Source organism: Choloepus didactylus, chromosome 17 (assembly GCF_015220235.1).
Source record: "Choloepus didactylus isolate mChoDid1 chromosome 17, mChoDid1.pri, whole genome shotgun sequence".
Taxonomy (NCBI): Eukaryota; Metazoa; Chordata; class Mammalia; order Pilosa; family Megalonychidae; genus Choloepus; species Choloepus didactylus.
In genome coordinates, this window is record NC_051323.1 from 43,479,077 (window position 1) to 43,501,914 (window position 22,838).

The window sequence follows — 22,838 nt, forward strand, 5'->3', positions numbered from 1 at the left end:
AAGGTCTTTACAAGTATGAATTTTAAAAAAATATATTTTTATTGTGAAGTATAACATTTGCACAAAAGTGAAAGATTTGAATGTATAATTTAACAAGTAGTTATAGAGCAAATTTCATAGTATAGTATGGGTTACAGTTTCACAATTTCAGGTATTTCCTTCTGGCTGTTCTAATACACTAAAATGAAATATCTATATAATGATTCAGTTGTCATAATCATTTATTAAATCCTAACTTCTCTGTTACAACTCCTCCCTCTTATTTGATCATTCTCTCACCCTTCAGGGAGATTTGGGCAATGACCATTCTAACTTCTTCATGCTGAAAAGGGTTTTGACATTATGGGGTCAGGGAATGCAATTAATCGATGTTCTGGGAGAGACTGGTACCTCTAAGTTTCAGGGCTTATCTGGCAAAGGAACAAACTGGAGGTTTTACATTTCTGAAAAATAAACTTAATAAGTAAAACTTTTATATAGCCTTAGATAGAGCCCTGGGTTTTCTTTAGGGTTTTCAGGAATACTGTTGGTTGGGGCTTGATATACTATGGCAATTTGCAATATCTGGCTGAAGCTTGCATATGAGTAACCTCAGAATGACCTCTCAACTCTATTTGAAATCTCTTAGCCACCCAAACCTTATTTTGTTACATTTATTTCTCTCCCCTTTTGGTCAAGACGGCATTGTCAATCCCATGACACCAGGGGCCAGGCTCATCCCTGGGAGTCATGTCCCATGTTGCCAGGGGTACTTACACCCCTGAAAGTTATGTCCCACAGAGGGGGAAGGGTAATGATTATTCATTTGCAGAGTTTGTTTGAGAGACAGAGAGAGGCCACATCTGAGCAACAAAAGAGGTTCTCTGGGAGTGACTCTTAGATGTATTTATAAACAGGCTTCACTTCACCATTACAGAAGTAAGTTTCATAAGGGTCAGCCTCAACATCGAGGGCTTGGCTTATTAAATTGGGAGTCCCCAGTGCTCAAGAGACTATCACTTTTATTATCTGCCCCAAATACTCTGGAATGTATCAGGGAATTACATTAAGCTATACAGAATCACCAAATCTCATTCCTTATTCTAGGCTCCATGTATTTAGGTTGCTTAATTAAACTGGCCATGCAGATTAAGTTAGATGGTGTGCTACAGAAAATTTTAATTTTGGAAAATAATAAACATCTCTTCCTTTGGTCTCACACAGAAGTTGACATTTTAAAATACAGACAATATCATCCCTTATCCTGTATTCTGATTTACCTTAGTCCTAATCAGATCAGCTTCATTCATATCTCTAATTGAAGTCTGATCTCTTTTTTATCTTCTTTAACAGTTGCTGTATGGAGTAATGCTGACTTTCAGAGCTGCAGAACTCTAACTCTGAGTCTTAGGTGTCACAAAGGTACCCACAGATCCAGGAAACTACCAAGTTGTACACAAAGAGCACAGAATTTAGAAATAACATTTAAAATTCAGGAATAAATGTGACTGCTGTATGAGCTTACAATCTAGGCCCTAATCTTCTAAATGAGACCATACAATATTTGCCCATTTGTTTCTGGCTTATTTTGCTCAACATAATGTCCTCAAGGTTCATTCATCTTGTTGCAGGTCTCATGACTTCATTCTTTTCTGTAGTTGCACAATATTCCATTGTATGTATACATCACAGCTCGCCCGCCCTTCCGCTCCTCAGTCAATGGACCCTTTGGCCACCTCCATCCATTGGCTATTGTGAATGATGCCACCATAAATATCAGTATGTAAATGTCTATTTAAATCCCTGCTTTCAGTTCTTCCAAGTATACTCCTAGTAATGGTATTGCCTAATCCTATGGCAACCCTATATTTAGCCTTCTGTGATCTGCTACGTTGCCATCCAGAGGGGCTGCAACTATTCTACTTCCCTACCAACACTGTATAGGTAGGTATACCTCTCTATCCACATCTTCTCCACCACTTGTATCTGTCTGTCTGTCAATTTATTTATTTAAACTTGCAGTTTTTGTTGAGATATATTCACATACCATATACCAATGTCTCACAGTATCCTCACTTAATTGTACAATGATCATCACTCTCAATTTTAGACAACTTTCATTGCTCCAAAGAGAAAAATAACATATATACACAGCCACACAAAAAAGAAAACCAAAAACACTTCATATCCCTTATCTCTCCCAATTATTTAACCCTAATATTGTGTGGTACTAGTAAGATATCACTGTTAAAAACAGTCCACAGCATGCAATAGGTAATTTTTCCCATATATCACTCTATTATTAACTCTTTGTACAAGTAAGTGTCATACATGTGAAGTACTTTATGCAAGAAGTTATTTATAGTTGTAGTGTTAATCAGTGAGATACATAATTTTAGACAACCCCTTTCAATCATATTTGCCTTCAATAGGCACCATTACTTATAATCTCCATACAAACTATTATCACCTCTACCCATTCCCAAACATTTTAGAACAACTTCATAAACAAATCTGTATATATTAGCTAATGCTCACCCTTCTCTAACTTCTGTATATCTCTAGTTCCCATATATTCTACATTTTAAGACTCTGAGCTTACATTTTAGGTGGTTCATATTAGAGAAATTCTACAGTATCTATCCTTTTGTGTCTAGCTTATTTCATTCAGCATTATGCCTTCAAGGTTCATCCATGTTATCGCATGCTTCAAGTATAGATACGAATTTTAAATAAGTGTCAATACCCAAATGGCACTGGTTATCTACCAAAAGTAAGCTTGAGCATTGGTTGAGAACAATTTAGAAGGGAGCTGTCTTCATTTATTCCGAATTCTCTCACACATGGAGAGTTGGACTTTCCAGTTTTGTGTAACTTTCTTCTTTCTGAAGAAGTTCACTTCTTAGGAAAACATTTTAATTAAATTCCTACACTTACAGCACTGAATTATATATTCAAATGTAGTTAAAAGGGGAAATTTTAGGTTGTAGATATGTTACTAGAATAAAAAATTAAAAAAAAAAAAACAACAAAGGACTGTACAACATGGTGAACCCTAATATAAACTATGGACTATAGTTAATAATACAGTTACAATAATATTATTTCATCAACTGTAACAAACGTACCACATTAAACCAACATATTAATGATGGGGGGTTGGTGGGGGTATATAGGAACTCCATTTTCTGCACAATTTTTCCGCAAACCTACAACTTATCTAATAAAAATAATTACATTAATTTTAAAATTCCTATACATTAACTATTAGGTACAAATAAATCTTCTTCATGTAAGTGGGAAGTACTTGCAGAATACAAATATTAAGAGCAAGATGACAGCAAACAAATAGTTTAGGATGTTTACTTAGTAACCAATGGAGACAATGTTAACCCAGCCACAGCATGATGCAATAACAATTGAAATTGCTAATAAACAGGAGGGAAAAGAAATGCAGGGATTACAGCATGATCAAAGAAAAGTTAACAATATAAACTATGAATTGAGGAGAGGTCACTTACTCAGAGTTTTATTAATGGCAGATGTTTTGAGGAATGGATTGAAAATCCCTGAGAGTACTTGAAAATTCTCTAAAGCCACAACCCTTTGAGACAATGAGTTTCGCTGTACTCAAAATTAACCTTTCTCAATCAAAACCAAATGCCGAGGAGATGGAAGAAGATGGCAGCATAGAGAGGAGTGGAAGCTAGTTTGCCCCCCTGGAACAACTAATGAACAACCAGGAACAACTAGCAAATAATCTGGAATAACTGCGGGGTGGGGGGAGGGGGCAAACCTGACTGTCCACTCATCATACACCAACGTGAATTGGGAGGAATGCAATTTGTAAGTAAAAACTGCGGCTCCAAGCCGGGAGCCCCCTCCCCCCACGGCGTGAACTGCAAAGCCTGCAGGTGCTAGAGAGCAGCACTCTCTGAGCAAGCGAATATAGCTCAGCTGAGATCCAACTGGGGTTTTAATTAACAAACATGGACTGCTCAATACAAGACACGAATCCCCAACAAGCAGAGGCTTTTGGTGATGACTGACCTTGGAGAGCCAGAGGGTGGCTGCAGACTGGCCCTGAAGGGGACTTTCTGTCCCTTTTTCGGCTCAGTGGAGAAAGCCTCAGCCATTTTCAGTTCCCAGCACTCTGGCCCAGACAAGGATAGAGATAGTACAGGCAGAGAGACTATTCAAATGCTAATGACCTCTCCCTAGGGAGCGTATCTTCCCTAAGAGGAAAGAGGTGGTGCCAAGCTCTACTAACCCCTTCCATTCAGAATCAGACCCCAGAGCCTGGGGGAAGACAGCCATGGGCCACACCTCCTTACACAAGTCGGGAGCTACAGGCTGACAGGCACCACCTTCTGGGCAGAAAAGCACAGTGACTTGAGGCCTCACAGCATGTACCAATCTTCTAAGATACCCTCAGGGAAACTGGTTACAATTCCCTCCTTCTGAGATCTAAGCCCATTCTGGTCTGGGAAAACCTGATTGGGGTAACCAAGGAAACCAGATGCCTAGACAACAGAAAACTACAACCTACACTAAGAAAAACGAACTTATGGCCCAGTCAAAGGAATAAACTTATACTTCAACTGAGATACAAGAATTTAAACAACTAATACTAAATCAATTCAAAAAGTTTAGGGAAGATATGGCAAAAGAGATGAAGCATATAATGAAAACACTGGGCATGCATAAGGTAGAAATCGAAAGTTCGAAAAAACAACTGACAGAATCTATGGAAATTAAAGGCACAATACAAGAGACGAAAGACACAATAGAAACATACAACAGCAGATCTCAAGACACAGAAGAAAACACTCAGGAACTGGAGAACAAGGCAACTGAAAGCCTACACACAAAGAACAGATAGAGAAAAGAATGGAAAAATATGAGCAACGCCTCCGGGAACTTAAGGACAAAACGAAATGCAGGAATGTATGTGTCATTGGCGGCCAAGAAGGAGAAAAGAAAGGAAAAGGGCAGAAGCAATAATAGAGGAAATAATCAATGAAAATTTACCATCTCTTATGAAAGACATAAAATTACAGATCCAAGAAGCTCAGTGTAACCTAAACAGAATAGATCTGAATAGGCCTATGCCAAGATACTTAATAATCAGATTATCAAACATCAAAGATAAAAAGAGAAAATCCTGAAAGCAGCAAGAGAAAAGCTATCCATCACATACAAAGGAAGCTTGATAAAAGACTATGTGCAGATTTCCCAATAGAAACCACGGAAGTAAGAAGAAAGTAGGGTGATACATTTAAGATACTGAAAGAGAAAAACCACCAACTAAGAATCCTATATCTGGCAAAACTATCCCTCAAATATGAGGGAGAGCTTAAAATATTCACTGACAGACAATGACAGAGTTTGTGAACAAGATACCTACTCTACAGGAAACACTAACGGAAGCACTGCAGACAGAAGGGAAAAGACAGGAATGAGAGGTTTGGAAAACAATTTTGGGACATAGCAGCACAGCAATGTAAGTACACAGAAAAAAGTGGCTGTGAGCATGGTTGAAAGAGGAAGGTTAGGACCATGTGGGACACCAGAACGAAAGACGAAAGATGAAGACTGGGACTGTATAACTCAGTGAAATCCAGGGTGCTGAACGATTGTAATAAAAGGTACAAATATGTTTTTACATGAGGTAGAACAAATGAATGTCAACATTGCAAGGTGTTAAAAATAGGGTGGGATTGGGGGGAAATACAATCAATGCAAACTAGAGACTATAAGACTATTATTAACAGAAACATCATATTATGCTTCCTTTAACATAACAAAGGCAATATACCAAAGCTAAATGCATATGGGGAAGAAGGAAAATAGGGGAAGGGTATGGGACTCCTGACATTGATGATGTTGTCTGACTCTTTATTCTACTTTGGTTTAATGTTATCTTTCCTTTTGCTGCTTTCTAGCTGTCATGTTTTTTTTTTCTCTCTCTTTTTCTTTTTTCTTTTTCTTTTGTCCCTCTACCTTCTTTGACTATTCCTCCTCCTTTGTGGAAGAAATGGAGATGTCCTTGTATAGACAGTGGTGATGGTGCTGAATACATAAATACGTGACTATACAGGGAACCAACGATTGTTTACTTAGGACAGAATGTATGGTGTGTGAACAAAATCGTCTTAAAAAAATGGGTTGATAAAGAAACCTTGAGGACCCTATGTTGAGTGAACTAAGACAGGCACATAAGGACAAATATTGCAGGGTCTCACTGATATGAACTAATTATAATATGTAAACTCATAGACATGAAATATAAGTTACCAGGATATAGAACTAGATTAAAGAATGGGGAGTGGTTGCTTAGTATGAGCAGAATGTTCAACTAAGGTAAACTTAAACGTTTGGAAATAGACAGAGGTGATGGTAGCAAGTTGTGAGAATAACTAACAGTGCTGAATGTTGTGTGAAGGTGGTGGAAAGGGTAAGCTCAGAGGCATGTATGTATGTCATCAGAAGGAAAACTGGAGATTAAAAAATGGGAATGTATAAAACAGTGAATCATGGTGGACAATGTCCGTGATTAACTGTACAAATATTAGAAATCTCTCTCATGAACTATAACAAATGTAGGACACTATAACTAGAAGTTAATAATAGCAGAGAGAATAGGAAAAAAAAATACCTATTGCAAACTATATACTACAGTTAGTAGTATTTTAACATTCTTTCATCAATAGTAACAAAGGTACTATACCAAAACTATGAATCAATAATGGAGGGGGGGTGATTAGAGGTATGGGAGGATTGGAGTTTCCTTTTTTTTGTCTTTATTTCTTTTCTGGAATAATGAAAATGTTCTAAAAATTGAAAAAAAAAATTAATTTGATGGATGCACAGCTGTATGATGGTACCATGGGCAACTGATTGCACACTTTGGGTCTTTGGATAATTGTATAGTATGTGAACAATCTCAATAAAAAAATAACAACAAACAACAAAACAAAACAAAACAAAATGTCTTCTGCAGCTCTAGAGATGGAAAAGTTTCCCTAGAACACTGCTGCTTCTTTTCAAATGTTAGATGCTAAAACGGGTTTTCTCACACTACCACTAAAATAAACCATATATACCTTGAGAAAAACCAAAACATGACCTCTTCAGTATATAGTGCTTTCTTAATAGGAATATAATCCATGAGTTAGCTATTGTTCTGCTGGAATATCAGGAAGCCAAAATGGTTAAAGGAACAATCTTCAAGAGGACCAACCTCCCCCCCAATGCCCTCCTTCAAGCTCAAATTTCCAGTAGCACAAGTAAGTCCAGAACCATAATCAGTACCATACATTACAATCATCACAGAAATGTCCCAGAGAAGCATAGAAACACCCTGCAAAGTAGACAGAGGTCAACAGATATCATGAAACTACACCGAGAAATAAAATTATATAGTGCCAACTCCAATGCCTTAACATGACATATTTTTCCAAGGACATCCTGACTGAGCAGGACGCTGCTCTGCTCCACGTTAGTAGCTGCTAAAATAGGGCTATGTTTCATTCATCTCTATTTCCTCCCCAGTGCCAACACACAGCAGGAAGTCAATGAACGCCTGCTGAATCAATAAGTGGCAGCAGTAGATCCCAAAGAGCACAGGCCAGAGACAGAAAGTAAATCCAGCTGAAGGTAGTATAGTACTGTCCGAGTTAGCAAAATGTGCTAATAAGCACAATGGAATATTATTTAGCCATAAGAAAGAATGATGTTCTGAGACATGCTGCAATATGGAAGAACCTTGAAAAGACTATGCTGAGTAAAATAAACAATGCACATAAAGAAAAATATTATATGATGTCAAGAGATATCTAGAAATAGCAAATCTGTGGAGACAAAAAGTAGGTTACAGGTTAATATGGTTGGGGGTAGCAGGGAAGGGGAGTATATGTTTGGTGGATATGGAGTGTTTGTAAATAAAATTCATAGGAATAAAAACAGTTTTTCAAAAATCATGGGCTATCAGAGATGATGATGCACAGAACCGAGTCTCCGGCCCCCTGAAGCCAACCCTTCATGGCAAAAGAGTATATACATTATGTTAGAACAACAGAGAGATGGCAAGTGGATACACAATTCAACATAAAATTGCTACCCAATATCTACTGACCCCAGCCTGGACAAGCAGAGGCATTATGGAAATGAAATCAAAGGATATTTTTGGAGTTAAAAGAGTAAGATGTTCATGGGTTATATAGATATTTATGAGACTATATTTGCTAAAGTTTACTCCAACAGTATCGCTTTAAATTGTTATATAAATAAAGAGCGGTCCCTGGCCTTAATCTTCGTGTGTGTCTAACTGATAAAAAATAGCAGAAATGAAAAAAAAAAAAAAGCTAAAAAGCAGCAGAAATGGTATTAAGACCTCAGAGGTCAAACCTTCTCAGAAACTTAATTTTACTTTTACTTTTAGATAAGAGGACAAATGATATTAAGGCAAATGACTTTCAAACTCTTTAAATCTCTTAACCTTTCGCTCCTGAAATGCACAGCAAAACGTACCTTATGGGCAGCCATTTTGGATATTTTATTTCAGAGACGACCTCCCCTCCCCTCACATACCTTATTGGACATCTTCAGTGTGTCAATCTCTTCTCTCTGTTTTGATAAAGTCTCGTTCATGCTGCACAGGTGGTCACTCATCATACTTAACTGATCCTCATAACTCCTCTTAGTAGTTGTCAACTCATCCTGCAAAGCAAAGGAAAAGGGGGAAAAGAGAAAAATCACACTAAAGTATCTTTAATACATTAAGAAAATCTGGAAAAACAACCCATCAAGGTTACTTCATGGTATCTGATTAATTAACATGAAGTAACCACAAGGCACTGGCCTACTGGAAATCATACAAGAGAACAAAGCTAAAGGAAACGGAAAAACGTTTTTCTCAGCCTTCAAAATATGTTCTGAATTTCTTTCCAAAAATGTAAGGGTTACAAACCAGGCCATGCATATAATTCTGACTCAAAGAACAAGAGGACTAAATGATCTTTCCAAATCCCCGAGATTTCCCTAAACTCTACGTTAGCTGAGGAAGTCTGTCTCTGGCACATTCCTACCACCCCACATTCAGCAGCTCACGGCCCTCACAGCAGCGCCTGACCCGGAAAAAGCACAACTTCATCTCTCTTTCCATCTCTCAAATTCTCTTCAGCCCCTGAAAATCTAGTCCTGAGCTCCTGGCTAATCTGATAATCTAATCTGAAACAAGGAGGGAGTAACAGTGCTGTGCTAATGTGCTTTTTATTTCACCCTGTATCATGTTTATATTTAACATGGGCTTTCTGGAACCAATGCTTTGTAACAAAGCAGTGAATAAGGAGGGATATTTCCAAGGCTTCACTTTCAGTTTAGGTCAGTTTTTTGAAACAGGAAACAGAAGGAACAAAGTAATGTGTACAGAACAATCCTACAGCCCTCCAAGGTTGGTATTTTGGAGGGAATGGAAGGATTATGGGTAAATAAGTATTATCTAAAGAAAAGCTGACAATTAAACTATTTAAGTCAGAGAAACAAACAATACAACCACTTTTTGCTTGATATAAGAAAAATGTTACTTTAAAATGAGTTAGAAATACAGTGGCTAGAAAAAACTATATGGAGGTCAAATGCCACTACTTTAGAGAAGAAAGGCTGACTTTGCCGCCCAAGAACTTTCAATTAAAAAAAAAGTAAAACAGCGTAATTAACACTCACCTGAAGTCTGCTGATGTTCTGACTAGCTAGTTTCATCTCTTCTGTCAACGTCTCTTTAGATTTCTCAGCCAAGGCCAGTCTTTTAGAGAGTGCGCGGCACTATTAAATCAGAAAACACTCCATTACCCTGCATGAGCATCTTCCAAAACCAACTTTACTTGAGGGATGATTACTAGAAAACAATCCCCTAAACCAACCACTCATTCACTACCAAATTCAAACATCTGTTGAATACCTACAGGCACTGTAGCACACACTGGAGTACATATAAGAAAGATGTGGTCCCCACCCTCACCATTTAAAAAAATTTATTACAGTAATTATAGATTTACAGAAAAATGAGGCAGAAAATACAGAGTTCCCATATCCTGCCCCCACAATTTTCCTTATTATTTACATTTTGCATTAGTCCCATCCTCATCATTTTAATAACAATTTTAAAAGGTCTACTAACCTACACTCATCAATGTTTTTCTGCTATTTCTAGCCCCATGACTAGAAGAAGCATCTACCATTAACCAGGATTCATTTCTATTCACACTGGATAAGAATGGAAGTGGTTATTTAAAAACCTGTCAATGGCCTCTGACGATGCAATATGGACTGTAAGACAAAGTCCCTCATTAGAGACCACATTATAGGAACAAAAGAAGCTTTCCAGTCCTACCCTGTAGATTATGTTCTACTTTACATGGAAAAAAAAAAAAATGAGGTCAGGACTGTAAAGAATTTAGCTGCTTTCTTTGACAGTTCTACCAAACCTAGGCTTCCAGAGACAGAGTAGACCATCAAGAGGGAAAAAGGAAAATTATGTTTCACATTATTTTTCAAAGAGGGTGTACATTTAGAAAGATCACTAAACTTTTCGATAAGACCATTAAGATTGACAACGAGGATCTGTAGAGAAATACTTAAATGCTGTGTCAACACAGCATGCTCAGACTAACCATTCCAGTAAAGTCATACAGGCGATCACCATTTCCTGTTTACAGATGAGGAAACACTAGGACAATTTAAAAATTCTTGTAACAAAATTGTGTTGAAGCCACTTGCTAAGATAAACAAATCTTCTCTTGGAAATAAAACAACCTCAAAAATTCTTCCAGTTAATCATTTCATTCCTTACAAGAGAATTCCAGGACAGTTCAGCCAACTGGATCAACCACCCCCTACTAGTCAAACATGTACTATACACTCAGCACTGAACTTGACAAAGAGGAAGAGACACATGCAAGACATGAACCCTCGTGAAGATGACAATCAAACCTGGTACACTAACTCAGAGATCACTTCAGGAACCAAACAACAAGATATGATTGATTACCTGGAACACTGCATGGCTCTGATAAGAACTACAGCAGTTCCACTGCAAGTCATCCAGTTTGCTGTCTGCCCCCTTTCTGCAGCCCAAAAAGCACTGCCACCATTGATCAATTTATCAAATATGTATTCAATGGATGCTTGGTGAACAGCACTGGATGAGGCACATTATTTATTTTAGCAGGAAAAGAGAGATGCAAAGCTTCTCAGCTTCTAGCAAGTGACTTCCTACTAACCTGTTAATCTCTGCAGAACAGGAAGAAAGTATAGATGAAGACAGGCCCCAATAGAGTGTTGTCCTTCCTTTTTCAATTTTTTAAACAATTTTAAACATTCTGTCTCTGCATCCATAACTGACCTTTTAATATAAGGTTTCAAAACAGGCCACCTTAAAGGTATTCTTGTGTGTAGGATGGTATCCATTCCGTCTTATCACTTGTTTCTTAGCCTTTGATATCTGTACTTTCTTTCATTTTTCTTTTCCCCTTTCTACTCTATGTATCATGTATAATTTTTGGTGGTTTTCTTGCATAGTACTTTTCCTAATTCTTTTAAGAAAAGGAATTATTTGGTAAGGAAAGAAGAGAAGGTAACAAAGAGTAAGATTTTATATCTCCTAGAGGTCATTTTCTCATTACAGAAATTCACATTTTAACAAATTTATTATTTGGAAATTGGAGGGAAAAAAAAGAACCAGGCATATTTTGCTTTTTAACTTGCCTGTATGAGTGCCCTGAAAATCCTTTAATCTGTGAATGTCTAGCTCCCTATAGCAAGTAATCTGTAAAAATAATGCTACAAACATAACTTTCCACTCACCTCAGCATAAAAATGCACTGACTTACTGTCAGCCAGCTGCAGTTGAGATGTAAGCTCCACTATCCTTGCCATGTAGTGATTTTTAATTAGGTCTTCCCGAGATTCCACATCTGGAACCTAAATAGAGCATGAATAAATAAATAAATGCCAGTGAGATGAAGCAGTTCAAAAAAAAGATGACAATGACATTTTGTATGTTTTCATTTGTAATTTGATATAAGAACATGACAGAAACCCTGTTTTCCTGCTGCTTGCAGTAACTTCAGGCAGGGCAAATCAATGTATATCCCAAATGTCTTCCATGTAACACCTTGCCTATTTCAAAACAAAGTTGTGGCTTCAGAAAACAGAGCAGAAGTGTTGGGAAGTCCATTGGTCCATGTTTCTCCACCCAATCTGTATTAGCCACAAAGCTGTCTTTTAAAATCTCCGTCTGTCTGACTCCCATGTATCCCTCTCGGTTGGAAAAGGGAAGAGGAAAAAGGGATATTTATTCTGAGCTCCTGAAACCTGAACATTATTTTCTCCTCCAAAAAATTAACTTAGAACAATTCTAAGGCTCTTAAACATACTAACAAACTAAACTATCTTTATAATGAACAGTTTGTGACTCTTGTCCCAGACTAATATTTTGACTAATTATTATTAATGACACACTATTGAGTTTAGTTTCAAAATATATGCAGAAATTCAAGTTTACTTAATTAAAGGCCAAAAAGAAAATGAAAGAATTTACCAACCTACTAGAACTATATTTACCAGCTCACCATACTGAGTGGCAAATTGAATGACTTCAGTGTTCTCTGGATGGTTATTTATAAAGTTACAAGTTTGAAGAATCTAAAATTCAAAAGTACAAACTTATCTGACAAGCCAAATCTGACCCAGTTCAATGAACTTGAGGGATGGGAAGAGCTACCAAGTCAGTGCCCATCAAGGCCCCAGAGAGCCTCTTCCTCTGCCTGCCTGCTGGGCACCAAGGCCGCAGGGGCTGGCAGGAGGACTGGCAGAGCTTGCAGCCTCACATGCACACCAGTGAGCCAGTGGCTGAGCTCACGCCACACCCTGGCAAACTTCCAAGTCAAGTCACTCAGTGCGGCGATTACAAAACAGGGCTATAATTTGTTGGCAACAGTTAAAATAGAACCAGAGAGAAAAGCAACATGGATCCACCAAAGGGGTGGAAAACACTGGCCCCACATCTATAAGCTCTGTCAGAAGACACAACTAGACACAGAAGACTTTTACAGGACTTTCTCAACAAACACGCTGCCAGGTATTTACTAGCAAACAATGCAATGCCAAGCACACATTACCTTGCTGTCAGATGTCTTGGTTAAAATTCCAATCTATAACATAGGGAGAAAAAAAGATCTTTAGAACAAGTTTTTTACATTTCAAACACTAGTGTTCAATGACTATGAACTGTAAAATATCGCACCTGCAGTACTTTGTCTTCTCAGTTCATACTAAGTTTTAAAGAGCATTGGGAGTGGAGCCCTAGGAGACTACCCTTGGATGTTCTTTTACTACAAGGATGATATGCTGATATATTGCATTTGCTATTTTTGCCATGAGGTAGTGATGAATGATAATGATCATCACTAGATACTCTATCAAAATGTTGATTAGCCATTTTCACTGAAACCAATATATCATCTGGAAAGAGAGAGGAGATCAACTCTTGACCCCACTTTTCATTCCTACACCTATTTCCAAAGGAGTAGCCAAGAAGGGGTAAAGATGGTTTTATGGTGATCATAATAATTAAACACTAGGAACAGAAAAAACAAATAACACACACTCTGGCTGAAAGTGCCAAAGGGTAAAAAAGACGCTACATCTTTGGTATAATATTATGATATAAGTAAGAATTAATTTCAAATTTAAATTAATGAAAATGCCATTTTAAATACATCAAAGTGCTGTCAGATTTTTTAAAGCTTGCTTTTTTGTATTTCGATTTCAAAAACTAATAACCATGAATACTGAGTTCATGTTATTGTTCCATGTGGAAGGACACAGGCTTGGGTGCAATGATTAAGGAAACTACTGGAAATTCCATTTCAATGGATTCTGTTAATTAGAGATGAGAGCCAATAAACTGTTTTCACAGATTTCAAATAATACCCTCAAGAGTATGACTCTGAACAGTGTATCGAATGACTGCATGCTAATGAGTCATGCCCACCTCACTGTAAGAGTTTATATTTTTTTTTTGAAGAGCCTTAATTTTCTACTCACTGAAGGAGCAGTGATTATTCTTTCCCTTTCAGTAAAAAACTGCTTACAGTAACTCACCAATCATTTCATCTTATATTATTCAAAAATGGCTGGGTTTGGTGAAAAAACTGCAATGACGCATCCATTCTGCCTTTACTTCTCATCCTCTCAACCTGTCCCCGTTGGGTAATGATTTTAGAGTGTGGTATGGCACACAACCTCTCAAAGGAAGGGGATTATATAAATGAAAGTAACAGTTTTATTATATACATAATTTCAACATTTTCCCATATGCTACTAATGAGAGTATAAAAAGATACAGCCTTTTAAGAAAATAATTTGGCAACAAAGATAAGAAACTTAAAAACATTCACGCCTTTTCACCCAGTAATTTCAACCCTGAGAATATATCCCAAAGAAATCATCTGAAATGCAAAAAGAATATTATGCATAAAAATGAGATTTATTTAAAATGGTAACAATTATAACCAATGTCCAATCATAGGTAAACTAAGGTATATCCATATGGACCATTATGGAATCAATAACTAAGCTTATATAAGTCTAATAACAGGATACATGTTTATGTATTAACACTGTGCTAAAAGATTTGAAATGTTATCTTGTACAGTCTCAATCTCAACCACATAAAAAATTTTGTAGAAAAAAATGTTAACAGTGGTGGCTTGATTATTTAAGAAAACAGGATAAATTTTTTTCTTTTTTCACTCTCATTTTTTTTTAATTATCTATACTGGGTGTGAATTATTTTTATACTTAGAGATAAAAATTTTAAAATTCTATTAATATCAAGCAATGCTTTTTAACTCCAGTAAAAGATGGAAATTTGTATGCCTATTTTTTTTCCTTCTTGAGGTTACTGCTATCTTTTATAATAATAAACAGTAGGTGTTTGAATATTCAAATTACAGTAGTAGGTACTTTAAAGAAAAAAATAAGCATTCCAGTTTTGAAATGTTATAGGGTTAGAATGAAATAACTATTTTTTATTTGATGTTATTTTTTCCAGCCTCATGAACCAAAGTAATGAACCAAAGTAATCTGCTAGTGACTTGTAAGATGAGATTCGTTTGTTAATCAATTAATTTTAAAACAGGCACAGACTTGCTACCAAAAGGGAGGAAGACAGAAAGAACACTCAGATATAGATACATACAGCTACACACACAGTTCACTTAAGTTCACTTGAAGGAAGGAAATAAAAAGAAAGGTTGAAAAGTAGAAATATCAAAGAAGGCAGAAAACTCCATCTCTTCTAATCTCTCTTGTCTACTATGTGCGAGGCAGTGGGTTAGACCACCTGTCACTGTGGGCAGGAATCTGTCACATGTAAAAGAGAAGGAGAGTTATATGGTAATACCTTCTCACAGCCTGAAACAGCCTTCGCCTGCCTTGGACTACTGCTCATTTTTAAAGCCCACTCACATGTCACCTCTTCTGTGAGTCCTCCCTGGCCACTCCAGGCACCTTCTCTGTGATCTCACAGCACTACATACGTATGTAAGATGTCTAGCAAAACTCTTATTCTATTAAATTGCAAGCAACTAGGGGAGGATAATATGTAGTCTAGACCAAATACAAATATACATAACTACAGAGAGAGTTCACTACTCTAGACTGTGAACAATGAGAGGAGACAGACCATGTCTCGGTTCTCTTGCCCTGGCCATCAAAGATGATGCCGGGAATGGTGGTTCATAGAAAACGTGGCATTCCAACTGCATGTTATATGATGAGAGATGTGGGCAGCCAACTCAGCACCCGGCAGTCGGCCTAGTGGCACGGTCCCTGGGCCTTCAGCACATGTCGTGGTGACCGTTCCGCAAGGCGGAGCATCAAGTGGCACCTATGACTCCTGCCTAAAAGGAATTTGTTTCTTATGCTGTTTCTTATATGTTTCTTATATTCACACTGCCTCTTTTTCTCATTTGACGCCTTTTGGGCTCTGTGGTGGTGGAATGCTCCCACACCTAGCTACATTAATGAGCCAGCAGCTTACCCTGCATTAGCGTCAGCGTAGTGAAAATGCCTGCTCCTTTCTTAGAAAACAATAGGTCACCCTTTCTGATCAAAATCCCCCTTCCCAAGCTTTGAAAGAGTTAGCTAGAAGAAACAAAAAGGTAATGATTAGCAGACTCTGAAACATGAACACAAAAAATAGTTATAGGTTGCTTAGTACTAAATAATAGGAACTGTTATGCCTGTGCCCAAGCACTCTGTCTTGCTACACTTCAAGGAACCTGTCCCTGCTAGCCCACTGATCACTGTGTAAGAATAAATAATGTCTGAAATTTAGCCAAACTATTCTAGTATTGCTTGCCTAAATGCTAGTGCATATGTTACAGAAAATTATAAAAATAAAGCTCTGATGCTCTGCTTGGTCAGAGATTTCATCTTCGTACCCGGACAGAACAAGGTGTCTGTCTCGTTTTTTCGCCGACTCCAGCCCCCCTATCAGGACCCTGCCCGTTGCTGAGGGTTAGGCCAGCCCTCGGCAGATGAGTAGGGTTTTGAAGTCAAGAAAGTTAAGGAGAAGGAAAGAGAAGTGGGAAGAAGAAGATATGTGGGTTACGGAAAAAAGATACACAGGCAAAAGAACCAAGACTGAGTGAGGTAAAAATGCAAAGAGTATTATCAGGAAAGATAATTCAGTTTGGGTTTGTATAAGGAAATTATAGAAGATATAACAGGAAGGTAGTTTAGAACTGGGGCCTCAATGCCAAACCAATGAGGAGATTGTGTTCTACAGATAACAGAGAAACACTAAAAGTCTAGAAGCAAGAGAATGCATTATCAGTAATAAATGCTAGGAAAATTACTCTGACAGCACTGTGTGAGATAGACAGGAAGAAAGAGACCTTTAAAACAGATTTTGCTACATTTGCTTTATCTTGGTGAACATATTTTTTTCTGAACAATGTGGAAGTAATTATGACATCTCACCCTAAGTACTTTGGCATTTATTGCCAAAAAATAAAAATATTCTATATAATCATGATCCTATTACCACACCTAAGAAAACGAACAATCATTCTGAGTTTCTGACATGTTAAGATGCAATGAGGAATGTGTACATCTTGAAAACAAAAGTTGGTTTGTAAATGTTACTATCGTGTCTGCTCTGAATCAGGTGCGAGGTAAATATGAGAAAGACCAGGTCTTGCTTATCAGTAGCGTGAGTGAGCCTCGGGGTAAGGTCAGCTGAACACACATTTAGGAGCAGGGCCTTAAAGTGACACCAGAGCTCAACCCAGTTCCACAGGAAATGCCTGAAAAAAAAAAAAACACGCCTAAAGAGGCCCTTCTGATTATGAAGGGGTTTGCTCCTTCCTGATTTTTCCTTTATAAACTTTTCCTAATTTTCTTTTTTATAGTGGGCAGAATATTATAATTAGAAAATTTTATTAAAAGTAACTGAACTCTTTAACTCCAATAGAAATGTTTCTTCCCTTCTAAGTCACTGAAGTTAAAAATAAGGCAAGAGACAAAGCTGTAAGGGTCAATAATAGAGAGGATAAGGGGTGTGGGATGTGTTAGGTTTTTTTTGGGGGGGGGATGAAAATATTCTAAAAATTGATTGTAAAGATACTGTGAACCATTAATTGTACACTTTGGATGCATGTGTATGTGATATGTGACTACAGCTGAACAAAACTGCTGGGATATGTGACTACAGCTCAACAAAACTGCTGGGAAGAAGTAGTGAGAAACAACTTGTAAAATTCCCCAAAAGACCTGCTGGAATTTAATTGGATGTATATGGAATCTATAAATCAATTTGGAGATACAAAATTGATCATTTTTTAACCTTAAAATAACTCCTCACTTTTAAAAGGTCTTCTTCAGTGTTTCCCATTAAAGGAATTGCATGCCTTTGTTAAATTTATTTCAAAGTACATTTTAATTTTTTGTTGCTACTGTAAATACATCTTTTTTAAAATTACATTTTTAAACTTTGTGTTGCTTATGTATAAAAATGCAACTGTTAAAAAAAAAAAAAAAACTGACTACTGGGTCCCATCCTAAGCCTCCTGAATCAGCCTCTCCAAAGAGAGGTCTAGGATTTAGTCCTACAAACAAGTAAGTGCCCTCCTTCATTTTTTTTTTTTTTTTTTTAAATTCAGTTTTATTGAAATATATTCACAAACCATACAGTCATCCATGGTATACAATCAACTGTTCACAGTATGATCATATAGTTATGCGTTCATCACTACAATCTATTTCTGAACATTTTCCTTACATCAGAAAGAATCAGAATAAGAATAAAAAATAAAAGTGAAAAGAGAATACCCAAACCATCCCCCCATCCCACCCTATTGGTCATTTAGTTTTTACTCCCATTTTTCTACTGATTTTTTTTCAATTTTTTAACTTTGTTTATCAAAAAATTAAAAACAAACAGGCAAACAACAACCAAAAAAACCCCACAACATTTCAAACAAAGCAATGGATTAAGGAAAACAAATAACCTAAAATAACTACTTTGCTTCCAACATGTTCCTACCATACCCCAAGAAAATTAACAACCCCTAAGAAAACAAAGGAATAAGAGAAAAAAAAAACCTAAAATAACTCTATTGCTTCCAACATGATCTTACTATATCCAAGAAAGTTTACAAACCATAATCATTCCTGAGCATTCCCATAACATTGAGATTACCCTCCATAGTTTATCTGTTCTTATTAGATTATCATTCCCCCTCCACTAATTGGTATCTCTAGGTCCCCTACATTCTACAGTATAAAACATTGTACATTTTTCACAGAATTCACATTAGTGGTAACATACAATATCTCTCTTTTTGTGCCTGGCTTATCTTGCTCAGCATTATGTCTTTTTTTTTTTTTTTTTAATCTTCATTTTATTGAGATATATTCATATACCACGCAGTCATACGAAACAAATCGTACTTTCGATTGTTCACAGTACCATTACATAGTTGTACATTCATCACCCAAATCAATCCCTGACACCTTCATCAGCACACACACAAGAATAACAAGAATAATAATTAGAGTGAAAAAGAGCAATTGAAGTAAAAAAGAACACTGGGTACCTTTGTCTGTTTGTTTCCTTCCCCTATTTTTCTACTCATCCATCCATAAACTAGACAAAGTGGAGTGTGGTCCTTATGGCTTTCCCAATCCCCTTGTCACCCCTCATAAGCTACATTTTTATACAACTGTCTTCGAGATTCATGGGTTCTGGGTTGTAGTTTGATAGTTTCAGGTATCCACCACCAGCTACCCCAATTCTTTAGAACCTAAAAAGGGTTGTCTAAAGTGTGCGTAAGAGTGCCCACCAGAGTGACCTCTCGGCTCCTTTTGGATTCTCTCTGCTACTGAAGCTTATTTCATTTCCTTTCACCTCCCCCTTTTGGTCAAGAAGATGTTCTCCGTCCCACGATGCCAGGTCTACATTCCTCCCCGGGAGTCATATTCCACGTTGCCAGGGAGATTCACTCCCCTGGGTGTCTGATCCCACGTAGGGGGGAGGGCAGTGATTTCACCTTTCAAGTTGGCTTAGCTAGAGAGACAGGGCCACATCTGAGCAACAAAGAGGCATTCGGGAGGAGGCTCTTAGGCACAACCATAGGGAGGCCTAGCCTCTCCTTTGCAGCAACCGTCTTCCCAAGGGTAAAACCTGTGGTAGAGGGCTCAACCCATCAAACCACCAGTCCCCTATGTCTGTGGTCATGTTAGCAACCATGGACGTGGGGTAGGCGAATACCCCTGCATTCTCCACAGGATCCTCAAGGGGGCACTGCATCTTTTTTTTTTTCCTTTTTTTTTTTTTTTTAACTTTCCCTTCTTTTTTTAAATCAACTGTATGAAGAAAAAGTTAAAAAGAAAACAAACATACAATAAAAGAACATTTCAAAGAGACCATAACAAGGGAGTAAGAAAAAGACAACTAACCTAAGATAACTGCTTAACTTTCAACATGTTCCTACTTTACCCCAAGAAAGTTACCTAATATAGCAACATTTCTGTGAACTTGCTCCTACTATATCCATCAGAAATTAACAGACCATAGTCATTCCTGGGCATCCCCAGAACGTTAAATAGCTTATCTGTTCTTCTTGGATTATTGTTCCCCCTTCCTTAATTGCTCTCTATTGCTAGTTCCCCTACATTCTACATTATAAGCCATTTGTTTTACATTTTTCAAAGTTCACATTAGTGGTAGCATATAATATTTCTCTTTTTGTGCCTGGCTTATTTCACTTAGCATTATGTCTTCAAGGTTCATCCATATTGTCATATGTTTCACGAGATCGTTCCTTCTTACTGCCGCGTAGTATTCCATCGTGTGTATATACCACATTTTATTTATCCACTCATCTGTTGAAGGACATTTGGGTTGTTTCCATCTTTTGGCAATTGTGAATAATGCTGCTATGAACATTGGCGTGCAGATATCTGTTCGTGTCACTGCTTTCCGATCTTCCGGGTATATACCGAGAAGTGCAATCGCTGGATCGAATGGTAACTCTACATCTAGTTTTCTAAGGAACTGCCAGACTGACTTCCAGAGTGGCTGAACCATTATACAGTCCCACCAACAGTGAATAACAGTTCCAATTTCTCCACATCCCCTCCAGCATTTGTAGTTTCCTGTTTGTTTAATGGCAGCCATTCTAACCGGTGTTAGATGGTATCTCATTGTAGTCTTAATTTGCATCTCTCTAATAGCTAGTGAAGCTGAACATTTTTTCATGTGTTTCTTGGCCATTTGTATTTCCTCTTCAGAGAACTGTCTTTTCATATCTTTTGCCCATTTTATAATTGGGCCGACTGTACTACTGTCATTGAGTTGTAGGATTTCTTTATATATGCAAGATATCAGTCTTTTGTCAGATACATGGTTTCCAAAAATTTTTTCCCATTGAGTTGGCTGCCTCTTTACCTTTTTGAGAAATTCCTTTGAGGTGCAGAAACTTCTAAGCTTGAGGAGTTCCCATTTATCTATTTTCTCTTTTGTTGCTTGTGCTTTGGGTGTAAAGTCTAGGAAGTGGCCACCTAATACAAGGTCTTGAAGATGTTTTCCTACATTATCTTCTAGGAGTTTTATGGTACTTTCTTTTATATTGAGATCTTTGGTCCATTTTGAGTTAATTTTTGTGTAGGGGGTGAGGTAGGGGTCCTCTTTCATTCTTTTGGATATGGATATCCAACTCTCCCAGCCCCATTTGTTGAAAAGACCATTATGACTCAGTTCAGTGACTTTGGGGGCCTTATCAAAGATCAGTCGGCCATAGATCTGAGGGTCTATCTCCGAATTCTCAATTCGATTCCATTGATCTATATGTATATCTTTGTGCCAGTACCATGCTGTTTTGGCAACTGTGGCTTTATAATAAGCTTCAAAGTCAGGGAGTGGAAGTCCTCCCACTTCGTTTTTCTTTTTTAGAGTGTCTTTAGCAATTCGAGGCACCTTCCCTTTCCAAATAAATTTGATAACTAGCTTTTCCAAGTCTGCAAAGTAGGTTGTTGGAATTTTGATTGGGATTGCATTGAATCTGTAGATGAGTTTGGGTAGAATTGACATGTTAATGACATTTAGTCTTCCTATCCATGAACATGGAATATTTTTCCATCTTTTAAGGTCCCCTTCTATTTCTTTTAGTAGAGTTATGTAGTTTTCTTTGTATAGGTCTTTTACATCTTTGGTTAAGTTTATTCCTAGGTACTTGATTTTTTTAGTTGCTATTGAAAATGGTATCTTTTTCTTGAGTGTTTCTTCGGTTTGTTCATTTCTAGCATATAGAAACATTACTGACTTATGTGCATTAACCTTGTATCCCGCTACTTTGCTAAATTTGTTTATTAGCTCTAGTAGCTGTATCGTCGATTTCTCAGGGTTTTCTAGATATAAGATCATATCATCTGCAAACAATGACAGTTTTACTTCTTCTTTTCCAATTTGGATGCCTTTTATTTCTTTGTCTTGCCGGATTGCCCTGGCTAGCACTTCCAGCACAATGTTGAATAACAGTGGTGACAGCGGGCATCCTTGTCTTGTTCCTGATCTTAGAGGGAAGGCTTTCAGTCTCTCACCATTGAGTACTATGCTGGCTGTGGGTTTTTCATATATGCTCTTTATCATGTTGAGGAAGTTTCCTTCAATTCCTACCTTTTGAAGTGTTTTTATCAAAAAGGGATGTTGGATTTTGTCAAATGCTTTTTCAGCATCTATTGAGATGATCAATTGATTTTTCCCTTTTGACTTGTTAATGTGTTGTAATACATTGATTGATTTTCTTATGTTGAACCATCCTTGCATGCCTGGAATAAACCCCACTTGGTCATGGTGTATGATTTTTTTAATGTGTCTTTGGATTCCATTTGCAAGTATTTTGTTGAGGATTTTTGCATCTGTATTCATTAGGGAGATTGGCCGGTAGTTTTCCTTTTTTGTAACATCTTTGCCTGGTTTTGGTATTAGATTGATGTTAGCTTCATAAAATGAGTTAGGTAGTGTTCCATTTTCTTCAATGTTTTGAAAGAGTTTGAGTAAGATTGGTGTCAGTTCTTTCTGGAAAGTTTGGTAGAATTCCCCTGTGAAGCCATCTGGCCCTGGGCATTTATTTGTGGGAAGATTTTTGATGACTGATTGGATCTCTTTGCTTGTGATGGGTTGGTTGAGGTCTTCTATTTCTTCTCTGGTCAGTCTAGGTTGCTCATATGTTTCCAGGAAATTGTCCATTTCCTCTACATTATCCAGTTTGTTGCCATACAGTTGT

General features: G+C 37.3%; 1 protein-coding gene across 5 annotated transcripts in view; it reads right to left on the reverse strand.

The window, feature by feature from the left end:
- PPP1R21 (protein phosphatase 1 regulatory subunit 21) overlaps nucleotides 1–22,838 on the reverse strand; it is a 119,699-nt gene that overhangs the window by 10,969 nt on the left and 85,892 nt on the right. For all 5 annotated transcript variants that reach the window (XR_005212342.1, XR_005212341.1, XR_005212340.1 and 2 more), the window contains exons 18-21: nucleotides 13,161–13,193; nucleotides 11,845–11,961; nucleotides 9,706–9,804; nucleotides 8,572–8,700 (exon numbers count right to left, since the gene is read on the reverse strand). Coding sequence is in view for 1 of the 5 variants with exons in the window: in XM_037806758.1 (XP_037662686.1) it covers nucleotides 8,572–8,700; nucleotides 9,706–9,804; nucleotides 11,845–11,961; nucleotides 13,161–13,193 (378 nt within the window). In the remaining 4 variants the exon portion in view is untranslated. The remainder of the gene's footprint in view (nucleotides 1–8,571; nucleotides 8,701–9,705; nucleotides 9,805–11,844; nucleotides 11,962–13,160; nucleotides 13,194–22,838) is intronic.